Here is a 12660-nt window from a genome sequence, read left to right as displayed (position 1 = left end):
GCTCATGACAGCTCACTAAAGCGCACGCCAGCTGCTGGCCAGCCCCACGGCAGCCTACGCCATCGCCTGCGACTCACTGCAGCCCAGCTGCAGGTCGAGCTGTTGTTCACCATCTTAGCTGTAGAGGGCGCAGCATTACTGGCCCTCATCTGGGATCCGAACCGGGGCCCTGCTGCTCAGAGCTGGCGTCCCAAGCCAACTCTTAACCAACTGAGCCACTCGGCCGGCCCAGTGGCGAGTCTTGTTAGTACAGTTTCACCACATCCTTGCCAGCATTGTGTATTATCCTTGTTTCAAGGTTTTAGCTTATTTAATAATCACAAAAGCTATTCATGTTTTAGCTGAAGCTCAGTAATGGCAGTTCTGTTAGCTCGCTCTTCCTTCGTTGTTCCTTGTCATGTTCCCTGTGTGTCTCATACGTATCCTCCTCCTCTCCCCACAGCTCATCATCTTGGCCAACGGAGGACCCCAGGCCCTTGTGCAGATCATGCGCAACTACAGTTACGAGAAGCTGCTCTGGACCACTAGCCGCGTGCTCAAGGTGTTGTCTGTGTGTCCCAGCAATAAGCCTGCCATTGTGGAGGCTGGTGAGTATTACAGCCTGTGAGGGTGGCCCATGTGGCCAGGTGGGCTGGGGTTGGGGCTCTGTCTAGCGGCCAGGCTTGCTCAGCTGTGCTTCCCTGTGGCTGACATGACCCCTGTCCCCCACTGCAGGTGGGATGCAGGCTCTGGGCAAACACCTGACGAGCAACAGCCCCCGCCTCGTGCAGAACTGCCTCTGGACCCTGCGTAATCTCTCAGACGTGGCCACCAAGCAGGTGAGCAAGACATTCAGGCCTGGGTCCACCTCTTCGGCTGCCTCGTCCTCCCATCTTACCACATCCAGCCTGTCTGTGAATCTGACCTTAGGAGCCGTGGGAGGCCTAAGACCTCTAAATTTTGCTCTGTTATGGCTGAGGCTGGATGTACCCTGAAGACCCTCATCCCTTTAGCTTAAGGGTTTAATCCCATTTGGGGATGTGGGAAGGGGAACTAATGAACAGGGCTGATTTTCAAAGCTGGGATTTAGGTTTTACCAGGGGAACAGTTTTGACCTAGACCCTGCGGTGGGGAGCAGTGTGCCAAGAGACAGCTTGGGGGCCCTGGTGGCTAAAAACACCATTTAAGGAAAAATGCAGTTTCAGGTCTTTCCTTCTAACCCGACTCCCATTCCTAAGAGCCCCCAACCAGTAGGCTGTTTACAGAGCATCCACCATGTGCTGGACTCCTGGGCACTTGTGGACATTGGCTCATTTACCCCTTCCAGCGCCTGGAGGTAGAATGTGGGACCCCGTTGGTTAGATGAAGAAACAGAGGTTTGGGGAATTAAGTAAGGCCCTTGGTCACAGCTAGGAAATGGCAGATCTGGGATGTGAACCCGGGACTGTCGGTCTCCAGAGCCTGGGGTCTTTCTGTCCCAACACAAGGCCCATGTGGCACCCCCTGGGAGAAGTGAGGCTTCTGGGTCAGGGATGTTTCCTGAAAGTAGATTGGGCCTGGGGACCACTGAGGGGGCAGCCGTGAAAGCCCAGAAAGGTGAAAAGCATGTAAAAGTGGGTCACCTATCCCACTGAAGCACGTGGCCTCCTCCTCAATTTCCTCCTGGCCTAGGGGCCTCCCTCAGCCTGAGTGGGGCTCTGCCTGGGTCTGAGGACACAGAGGGAGGGCAGAAGGGGCTGGAGGGAGGAAAGAGTGTGGAGCTTAGAGACAGGCTTGGGTTCAGATCCAGCCCACTAACTGTGGGTCTGTGGGCAGGCCCCACAACCTCTCTGAGCCTCAGTTGCCCCGTGGGAGAACACTGCCCTCTCCCGGCCATCAGCAGGATCAGGGGGATGAAGGTTCTTAGGTACACAGGCATGGCCCATAGAGTGTCAGCTGAGTGGGCTTCCGACCCCATCAGACCATCTCGCTCCCCTTGGATGTACATGGGAGACGTTCTGCTGTTGGGAGTCTCTCTCACTCTCCCCTGCCTCCCCCCCGACCCCAGGAGGGCCTGGAGAGCGTGCTGAAGATTCTGGTGAACCAGCTGAGCATGGATGACGTCAACGTCCTCACCTGTGCCACGGGCACTCTGTCCAACCTGACGTGTAACAACAGCAAGAACAAGACACTGGTGACACAAAATAGCGGCGTGGAGGCCCTCATCCACGCCATCTTGCGCGCTGGTGACAAGGATGACATCACGGAGCCGGCTGTCTGCGCTCTGCGACATCTCACCAGCCGCCACCCTGAGGCCGAGATGGCCCAGAACTCCGTGCGCCTCAACTACGGCATCCCAGCCATCGTCAAGCTGCTCAACCAGCCCAACCAGTGGCCACTAGTCAAGGTACAACCGCTGACACGATGGGGCTTAAGTGAGGGGCGGGAGGAGCGCTCTGCAGTCAGGATTAGGTGGAGTATCGGTACAGGCAGGGCTGCTGTAACAGAGGCCCTAAAAGACAGTGGCTCCAAAAAGAGAGAAGTTTGTTCCTCTCTCGTGGAATGGTTTAGACCCCAGCGCCTCTGCTCCTGAGACCCAGAATCCTTCTTGTAGTGGCCACCCCCACGGGCAGAGCTTCAAAGTTTAATATGCACATGGACCACCCTGGGTGGTCTCATTAAACTGCAGGTTCTGATTGGGTAGGTCTTGGGGTGGGTGAGATTCTGCATTTCTAAGAAGATCCCAGATGATGATGCTGGTCCACGGAGCACACTTCTTACACCAGAGGGTCTGGATGAGAGTGGTCCTCTCACCGATGATTGAGCTGTATCATCCCCACAGATGCGTTCTAATCCAAGCGAAGTGGGAGGACTGGCAGCAATCAGAAAGTGGGACATATTGCTTTAGCCCACACCCTGGAACTGGGTCATTTGGCCACATCTGGATGCAAAGAGGCTAGCGTTGTGTCACGTGTCAGAAGGCCATGCTAAAACGCAGGAGGGATGCTAAAAAGACAAAAGACAGAGAGGATTCTGGGGACACTTGATGTCTGCCATAGAGAGTCCAGGGTGTGAAAGGGGTGCAGCCTTCTCAGGAGGCTGCCTTGGGAGACCCAGCTGGCATTGACTAAATTTTAGACTATTTAACAGTACAGGCAAGAGTGACTCTAAGTGATTATATACATTGAATTTCTTTTTTTTTTTTTTTAAAGATTTTATTGGGGAATTGGGGTTGGGAACGGCATTGGGGAATCAGGGAAGGGGAACAGACAAGTTGCTGTCCTTTTGTTCTTCAGTCTAGTTGTGGAGGATGTTGCTTCACTGGCCCAAGTTGACACCATCATTGCGCTCTTCCCGGGCGAGGCAGATCAGTCGCCGGCTTCTGGACGGCCGCTCACTGCGGCTGCTGGCCGCTCACGCTGGCTGTTGGCTACACATGGTAGCCATGGCAACCCACTGCAGCAGGGGCTGCAGCCTACCTGTTGCCAGCGACTCATGGCAGCCCAGCTCCAGATTGAGTTGTTGTTCAGCATCTTAGCTGTGGAGGGCAGTGTCACTGGCCCTCATATGTGGGATCCGAACCAGGGCCCTCTGGCGTCCCAAGCCAGCTCTTAACCAATGCGCCACTTGGCTGGCCCCTACATTGAATTTTAAAAAAATCCATAATGAGAAAAAGAGGGCAGCTCATGGCCTCACCTTGGGCTTGGTGCATGCTGCAAGCCCAAGGTGAGGAAAGGATTTGCCTCCCTGACCCAGCAGCTAATTGAAAAGTGGCCTTGGCAGTTCATTCACTCTGTGCTCACATCTTCATCTTTCACATGATTTTCATCCCTGGCCTCCTGGCTTCTTGTTTGAGGGTCAAATGAGATGATAAATTGTTTTGTAAGGCGCTGAGGGACTCTGGGAGGCCAGAGTGGTACCTGGGAGTCAGGGGACCCTGGGGAGGAGACCTCTGTCCTGCAGGGGATTGATTACAATAGGAGCATCACCAAAATAGGAGGTTTTGGGGTCAACCATAGCAAGGACTCCCTGATAATCAGGGTTTGGGAACTATCAGAAAAGCAAGTACAACTATGTTTTCTATGCGGGGGAGGGTAAGAGAGAGGAGACAGAGGTGAGGGTCAGGATATGGGGGCTGGCAGAATGTCCTAGAATGAGATATCATTTTAGCAGGGGCTGTTAGAGTTAGACATGAGAACTCACAGATCCTATGGAATAAGGGACATGGGCTGAAGTGATCTCATTCTCTGGGGATCTTCCAGCATGTCCTGGTCTGGCCTGGGGGACAGAGAGATGGTAGGGGAGGAAGAGATGATATTGGGAAACTGGGATCCTCCCGACACCCAAGAAAAGCCCCTGATTATTGTCTGTTTTCTTGCCAGGCAACCATCGGCCTGATCAGGAACCTGGCCCTGTGCCCAGCCAATCATGCCCCACTGCAGGAGGCCGCAGTCATTCCCCGCCTCGTCCAGCTGCTGGTCAAGGCCCACCAGGATGCCCAGCGCCACGTGGCTGCAGGCACACAGCAGCCCTACACGGTAAGTGAGCTGGCAGTGCCAGGGATTGCCCTGTCTGGGGGTCAGGGTGTCCTCTGTGTGAAGGTGTGTGCACGTGAGTGTGTACATGGGGAGGCAAGTTGCAACTGATACCACTCCAAGGACCAGCGTGGTTTGTCAGAATGTAGTAGGGCGTGTGTGTGTGGCCATGGCCGAAGACCACCCCCCTCCCCCCCGCCGTTGCTGTGCCCTAATGCCTCCTCTCGTGCAGGATGGCGTGAGGATGGAGGAGATTGTGGAGGGCTGCACTGGAGCCCTGCACATCCTCGCCCGGGATCCCATGAACCGCATGGAGATCTTCCGACTTAACACCATCCCCCTGTTTGTGCAGGTGAGTCTGGGGCAGGTGGGCAGGAGAGGTCCCCCCCGCAACCCCTGCTTATCCACCCGGCTGCAAAGGGGAAGGGCAGCAGCCATGGTTTTGGTGGTTGATGTGGAGTGGTTACTTTTTGCTTTGTAGCATTCTCTTTTTTTGTTGAGTATCAATATGAACTCATAGACATTTAGGAAAAGTTTTTTAATAATGCAGGAAACTGCTTTATGCTATAATACCAGATAAAAAAATAGGAATCAAGTATACATACCGGGAGTGCTAAAAAAATATACACACTTTAAGAGATGTTATCTATGCTCAAGCAGCAGTTTGCCGTAATCAGAAGTGTCTGGACCCTGATGGTAACCACTTTGAGCGCCTCTTGTACTTGCAGAAGTCAAACATGACTTGTATTCATCTTTTGTTATTGGTATAGATTGACTATTACAATTAATACAGTTTTTTTCCTTTCTTAAAATGTGTATACATTTTTTGGCAACCTCTGTATATATACATACATGTCTGACTGACAAAAATCCAGTGGCAATATGCCAGTGTGTTCACAGAGGCTGTGTCTATCTGGGTGGGGAATTATAGCTGGCTTTCTTTTTCGTTTCTTCATACTTTCCTTAGACTTTGCACACTTTCTAGTATGAGTTTGGGTTAAATTCAGAAAGGGGAGGTGGAGATGGGCAGGGCTCTATGGTGTGTTGCCTGCCTGCCTTACCCGCACCCTGCGCCCCGTCTACCCAGCTCCTGTACTCATCCGTGGAGAATATCCAGCGTGTGGCCGCTGGGGTGCTGTGCGAGCTGGCCCAGGACAAAGAGGCAGCTGATGCTATCGATGCTGAGGGGGCCTCAGCCCCACTTATGGAGCTGCTGCACTCTCACAATGAAGGCACAGGTGCGGGGCAGTGGTGGGGGCAGGGCGAGGGGGAGGGGGCCGGGCCTTGTTCCCCAAGCCAGGATAGAGACAAATGCCTGACTGGGCCTCTCCTTTGCTCTCTGAACAGCCACCTATGCTGCGGCTGTCTTGTTCCGCATCTCCGAGGACAAGAACCCAGATTACCGCAAGCGCGTGTCTGTGGAGCTCACCAACTCCCTCTTCAAGCATGACCCAGCTGCCTGGGAGGCTGTGAGTATCCTGGGTGGGACCTCAACGTAAGGTGGTGCAAGTTGCACACTGCACAAGGACAGCGCTTTTGCGGGGGCTCCTACCATCATGTCAACTTCATAGACTTTTATTTTATAATTGGATCATTGATGGCCGTTCTCAGGAGTTGGAAGTAGTAGGTTGAACCATCTCTCTGTTTTTGACCTACCAAAATGGCAACTTTATTTTGTCCAAACTAATGTAAAGTGTGGAGGCAGGGGTGACTTTTTCTAACTTGCACAAAGGCAGCCCCCGCCATTCATTCTCCAGCCCTCACTCCTCCACTCCCCTCCCCAGGGTTGCTCTAGTTCTGCGGGTTCCCCCAAGCATGAATGGTGGGACCCTCCACTCTGGGGAGGTGCCCGAGGAGAGGGGTTCATCCCTCAAGGGGTCTTCACTTTTCCCCTGGCTCCCTTTATAGAAGCATCTCTAGCTGCCCACCTGCAACCCCTCCATTTCCCACCCTTCTCCCTCCTGCAATGTTCCTCTCTGTCTTCCTTCCTCAGGCCCAGAGCATGATCCCCATCAATGAACCTTATGCAGATGGTAAGTGTGTGCAGTGTTCTCAGGACCCCGGAGAGTTGGGGTGAGCATGTGGGTATGAGTGTGGGGGAGGCATTGTGTCTCCGGGGCCAAAGGACCTGTGGCAGCTGCTGTATGGTCTCCACACACACCTCTGTCCAGGTCCCCTGAGGACGGAGTTTAGGGAGGGCGGTCAGGCCCGCTGCAGGTGGGCAGAAGTGGAGGAGGTAGCTGAGGGCTGTTCAGACCCACCCTCAGGGTGGCCTGCAGACCCTGGACAGAGTCCCCCTTCTCCTCCCCAGACATGGATGCCACCTACCGTCCCATGTACTCGAGTGACATGCCCCTGGACCCCCTGGAGATGCACATGGACATGGACGGGGACTATCCCATCGACACCTACAGCGATGGCCTCCGGCCCCCCTACCCTACTGCGGACCACATGCTAGCTTAGCTGGCTCCAGCCCAGTCCGACACCTCCCGCTTTGCAGTCTCCCTCATGCCTGCGGGCTGCTGAGACACGCTTTCCCTTCCCTCTGGAGCCTCCTTCTCGTGGAGGCCTTCTCATGTTTCTGTTGAAACCCTGGCTCCTTTTTTGGGGGGAATGAGGATGGGGCGTTCTGCTGTTGAGTTTCCCCGAGGAAGGTATGCCTTGGCCTGCCTTAGTGTCATCTTTGCTGGGGACGGCGAGTTCTGACCCTTCCGTGGGTGGTGGGTAGGTGACACGGGAATGGCACAAGCTTCTAGGGGACACAGGCCTGCCCTGACCCCCTGTGTCTACCCCCCACCTCCCAGGTGTGGTTCCTCATCTGAGAGGCTCTCTATACAGACGAAGGGGTGAGACAGAAAAGTGCCTGAGCCTGGGGGACCAGGGCCATGACTTCCTGCCGAACCCCATGCCTCCATTAGGGTCTTTCTTGGGACGGTGATCTGCTCCTGCTTTTCTGTTCTGGGCTGGGGTCCAGGGCCTGATACCCCCTCCCCAACCCTGTGGCCCTGGCACTAAAGCGTTAGACTGTTCCCCCCAGCAGTACCCGCCTCCCTGCCCCGGCTGCCTGTCTCCAGCCGCCTGGGCCCCACAGGGCTTTGGTTCCTTCTCTGGGTCTGATTTTCTCACTGAACTCCACCCAACCGACTGTCCTGAGCCCCCAGGATCTCCAGGACCCGGGGTCAAGGCCCAAAGCCTCAGAATCCAAAGCTCCTCTTGAAAAGTTCAGGGACTGCCCAGGGAGATGGGGCGGAGATGTGGAGAGTGAGTTCCCAGCTCCAGGACCCTGCCTGCTTCTCTCCCCAGTTGGCTTTGCGCCTTCCCCGGGGTGGGGCGGGTAGTTCTGAGAAGCGCTCCCTTGCACCACCCCCTAGTCCCACCCACACAACTGCCCTAGCTGACCCCGAGAAGTGCTCTTGGCTGACCCCTCTGGTGTGTGGTGAGGGGCTTTCTCTTCCCCTTCCTGGTTCAACCCTCACCCCCACCTCCTGCACGTGGGTGTTGGGGCTGGGGGTGGTCCCTGCGGAGAGTTTTATTATTATCGCTTTATGTTTTTGGTTATTGGTTTTTTGTATAGACCAAAGTAATGGAAATAAAACTAACACAGAGACCCAATGGAGACTGTTTGGGGGCATGGGATGGGGAGATTGGGTTCCCCTTAGCAACCTCATGACCATCTTGGGAGGTTAGGAGGGGCGAAGAAGATGACCTTCAGGGACACTAGGCCTTACTCCTCTCTCCAATGGGCCACCTCCTTGCTGGCCTCTGGGCCTCCAGCCCTGCCCTGCCCCCATGCAGCCTGAATGTACATTTGGTAGCTTTCTCCTGGGTGTAACACTCCTTGTGGCCTATGGCTTGGAGTCCAGGTCCCTCTGGTCTGCAGTAGACCCAGCCCCTAGCCTCCTTCAGTCTTCTCCACACTGTTTTTTGCCTCCTGATCTTTGTCCATGCTGTTCCCTCTGCCTGGGATGCCCTCACCTGCTCACCATTGGGATCCAGCTCAGCCCTCATTCCAGGAGCACCCCCCCCCATAACCTCCCATCCTGAGCTGCTGCCCCGTCTCTGTTCCATGATGCCCTGGGCTTGGCTATCCTTTCACTCACCACCTGGGTGTAACTGTCAGCTTATGTGCTGGTCCCTCACCCACACCCCCCAATTCTCCTTCCTGGAGATGGCTAGTTGCAACACACCTGCCAACCCTGAGAACCTGTGGAACTATGCTCTTGGCCAGGCCTATTGCCACATTCCTACACCTGCCTGGAGCTCAGGCAGTGGAGAGAGGCCATGGCCTTGTTAACGGAGGCTTCACGGCACTGGGTGGATGTGCTGGGGGTGGGGCAGGGAGCCCATTTAGGAGGGAGCTGCAAGGTGCAGGCAGGTGTAAGGTGAGACACGGAGCTGAGCTCTGCCAAGGGGAGCTGTGAGAGGGGAGGGGACAGAATAGTAGTTTTCAGAGATCTTTGAACAATACACTTTCTCTGTATTCTGCATTCAGGGCTTGTCTTAGTCTCCTTGGGCTGCTATAATAAATTACAGTAGACTGGTGACTTAAAACAACAGACATTTCTCATAGTTCTGGAGCCGAAGATCAAGGTGCCAGCAGATTCAGTGTCTGGTGACAGCCCACTTCTTGGGATGTAGATGGCCACCATCTGGCTTTGTGCTTCCATGGCCTTCCTGGAGAGAGAATGAGATCTCTGTCTTATAAGGGCACTAATCCCATCATGAGGGTCCCACCCTCATGTCCTCATCTAAACCTATGTCCCAAAGCCCCGCCTCCAAATATCACAATGGGGGCGAAGAATTCAACATATGAATTTGGGGCGATACAAACATTCGGCCCATGACAGGACCCTGGCAGGAAACACTCAACTTGGGTAATGTGAGGATTTGGTAAAGAGACAGTTTACAAAGGTGTGGGCAGGTACAGGAAATGGTACGGGAGAGGGAAGTGCCCTGGGGTAATTAATGGTGGCCTTGGGCAGGAAGCGAGGGAGAGCTTCTTGGGGACAGGACCCTGAGAAGGGGAGGCTGTGATCTCATTTCCCACCAGTGCTTCCTGTTGGTCAAACCCAAGCGGAAACTGGAGAGCCCATTGATGTGATCCATCCGTGTTGTCTCCTGCTGCCCAGAGCAGAGTGAAGATAGGGAGAGGCCAGTGAATATCCCCCCTGCTCCCGCTGGCCGATCTTTCTAGTGGAGGACTCAAGACAGCTGACGAAGGAGGACTGCTCTGTCTAATTTCATAACAGGCAATGAGGACACCGGAAAGGAAGGGGAAGCAAAGCACCCACGTGAAGGGTCAATCCTAGCCACGACAGCTTCATATTAGGTGCTGAGAGCTTCCTGGCATCCCGGCCAAAAAAGAAAACTTAGGGCAAGTTAATTAATAGAGGGAATTGGCTGCATCTTCAAGTTTTCATGTAGGAGCTGTCCGAGCTCTGTCACCTTGAGAAAGTCATTTCACTTCCATGACACTCAGTTTCCTCTTCTGTATAATGGGGATAATCCCTGCTTCACCTACTCAATGTGAGGATGAAATAAGAAAGCTCAGGGATTCCAGGCAGGAAGACGGGGAAAGCATGAGAGGCTTTTTCCCAAAGAGGCTCCGCCCTGCCTTTCTGTTTTCCATAAGGAGCATCACCCCAGGAACACATCTGGGCATTGGCTGGAAACTGTCACATGACCCTCTCCTGCTGCATGGGAAGCTGGGAAATTGAGAATATTTTAGCCTCACAAGTTTCCCCCTTGATAAAAAAATCAGAGTTTTGATAGTAGAATGGAAGGGGACAGTGGAGACATGGGCAGGCCACCAGTCGTGTCTGCAGTGACTAGAACGAGGCCCGACAAACCTTCATCCTTTTAGGTAGGCTTGGTGGGGGAGGCAGCGGAAGAGCTGAACGCCTGAGTTTTGGTCCCCGGAATAGGGGACCAAAAGGAGAAATGGGCTCAGGTGAGGTGGGCAGGCTTGACTGAGCAGCCACTCCCAAGGAAACCTGGCCCTGTCGGTCCAGGGGCAGGTCTCTGCCTGCCACCTGCACAGTCAGCCTCTCTACCTTGGTATCAACACCACCAGTGAAGACAGACACTGACCTATCAGAGGCACCACGCTGATGGCAGAACCAAGGTCCCCAGAAATGGTGACGAACAGGATGAAGAGCAGAATCCAACATGGTGGGATTTCAATAACAAGTTATTAAGTCTTAGGAATAAGTTACCTGTGAACCTAAAACTGCTCTTAAAGATAGTCCATCAATTAAAAATAAGTTCATAAAAAGAACACGTTATTAAAGTAAGCCTTACACTAAAAAATGTAAAAACATGTCCTTGCTTTTTGTTCTCCACCTCCTGACAGAAGGGGTTGAGACTCTTTTCCCCCCAGATGCCCCCAGAGCAGCCGTGTGTTTCTGGTCTTGAGGGGTGACCCTTGTAACTACTTGCTGAACACCTGCTATATAGCATGCTAAATGCTTCCCTTTCCTTCCTGCACTTCCTGGTCACGACGTCTCTCCTAAAGGCAGGACTTTGGTTCGTTAGCCCCATTTTATAGATGAGGAGCACGGAGGTTCAGAGAGCTCTTACTCCCTGCAAAGGCTCTCCCTTGTTGAGTGGGTGCTGAGAGCAAAACAAAACAAAACTTAAAGTATATGTTGGCAAGGTCAGTAGAGGTTACTCTGGGTAGCCACAGAATTACAGGTGATGTGTATAACCTTTTTGTTTATCTACATTTAAGGAATATTATCTGGTCACATGCAAATGTTTGAAAATGTCTTTAAGAACTTTCTATTGGAAAATGTGTGACCATACATGAAAGTAGAGAGGAGAACAAAGAATTCCCATGTGCCCATCACCCAGCTTCGATAGTTAATAACCTTCTGTCCTTGTTTCGCCTGCACCCTCATTTTAAGCCTCTTTCAGCAAAAATCAGACATCGTGCCATGTCACCCATAAATGCTTCAGTGCATTTGTTTCTCTAACCCAGGGGTCTTCAACCATTGTTGTGCCGCAGGCACCTTTGGTAGTCTGGGGAGGTTTATGGACCCCTTCTTAGAATAATGTTTTTAAATGCCTAAGATAAAATACCTAAGGCTGTAAAGGAATATATATTATAAACCTACTATACTGAAATATGGTGATCCAAGTATTTTAAAATGTGATATGGTAATATATGAGCGTCCTTGTTAATACATTAAATTATAAGATCTAGCAGTGGGCCTCTAACTACTGTTTTAGGGAAGGAAGTCCGATGAGCACAGTCAGCCCCAGGGTGCGGGAGGGTGCAGATTCCCTAGCCTCCTCCCTGACCTGGGAGACTGTGTGGCAGTGAAAGCACTTGGGCTCTTGGTAAGGTAAACTCTGTGATCCTATTTCCCTGAAGCTTTCTGGCTGTGTGGCCTTGGATAAGTCACTTGACCTCTCTGGTCCTGTTTCTCATCTATAAAATCCTCCCAGTGATGATAAAAATGACTTAACACATACAAAGCATGGACCTAGTCAAGGCTCAGTGAATGTGCATTTTCCCCCACCTTCCTGCCCTCCAACCCCATTAATAGCCCCGGGAGTCTGGACATGGACCCAAGGGTCAGAGGGAGCTGCTGACTCTGGGGACAGAAGTCAGGGAATGAGGGGCTCAGTCTTTTCCCTGAGCCTGGAGGTAGCTCAGAAGGCCCAAGGGCCAAAGAACATTATCCCAGGCTCACCACCGTTGCCTGCTCCTCAGGCTGGACACTGTGAGGGTTGTGGGTCCCCTCACTCCATTCCCAGTTGCTTCCCGCGGAGCCTTCCAGGTCAGGGCCAGCCCTGTAACCTACCTACCTGAGGGACCCAGCTCTGTATCTCACTTAGGCCTCTACCTCTGATCCCTGAAGGAAGCGATGCTGGGCTGAGGAGCTCTAAGTGAGAAGCTGGGGTGGTGGTGGTGGTGGGGGTGGTGACTGCTGGGGGTGCCTCACTGAGGGTCTGTGGCTCCTGTCCTTGCTGGAATCCCCCTCTCCCAGCAGGTGCCCCTGGGAGGCCTCCTGGTGGGGCTGACCTATATTTGGGATCATGGAGCAGTGGTCCAGGAGTCCAGAGCCCTCCCCCTGACCAGGCAGGTCAGCCCTCTCCGGAGCCTTTGGGGGTCACTCCCCCCCACACACCCAGACTCATCAGGAAAATTAATTGTGTTCAC

The 12660-nt window shown here is 53.3% G+C and overlaps 1 protein-coding gene across 7 annotated transcripts in view; it reads left to right on the top strand.

The window, feature by feature from the left end:
- JUP (junction plakoglobin) overlaps window positions 1-8105 on the top strand; it is a 23278-nt gene extending 15173 nt beyond the window's left edge. For all 7 annotated transcript variants that reach the window (XM_019667047.1, XM_019667053.1, XM_019667054.1 and 4 more), the window contains exons 6-14: window positions 443-587; window positions 715-818; window positions 2027-2365; window positions 4341-4496; window positions 4726-4845; window positions 5581-5731; window positions 5841-5962; window positions 6487-6526; window positions 6805-8105. In XM_019667047.1, the coding sequence (XP_019522592.1) occupies window positions 443-587; window positions 715-818; window positions 2027-2365; window positions 4341-4496; window positions 4726-4845; window positions 5581-5731; window positions 5841-5962; window positions 6487-6526; window positions 6805-6956 (1329 nt within the window). In that variant the 3' untranslated portion in view covers window positions 6957-8105. The remainder of the gene's footprint in view (window positions 1-442; window positions 588-714; window positions 819-2026; window positions 2366-4340; window positions 4497-4725; window positions 4846-5580; window positions 5732-5840; window positions 5963-6486; window positions 6527-6804) is intronic.
- The last annotated feature ends 4555 nt before the right edge of the window (window positions 8106-12660 follow it).

The sequence above is a fragment of the Hipposideros armiger genome, unplaced genomic scaffold (genome assembly GCF_001890085.2).
Source record: "Hipposideros armiger isolate ML-2016 unplaced genomic scaffold, ASM189008v1 scaffold_482, whole genome shotgun sequence".
In the NCBI taxonomy this organism is placed as follows: Eukaryota; Metazoa; Chordata; class Mammalia; order Chiroptera; family Hipposideridae; genus Hipposideros; species Hipposideros armiger.
This window is presented reverse-complemented; position numbering and strand designations above follow the sequence as displayed.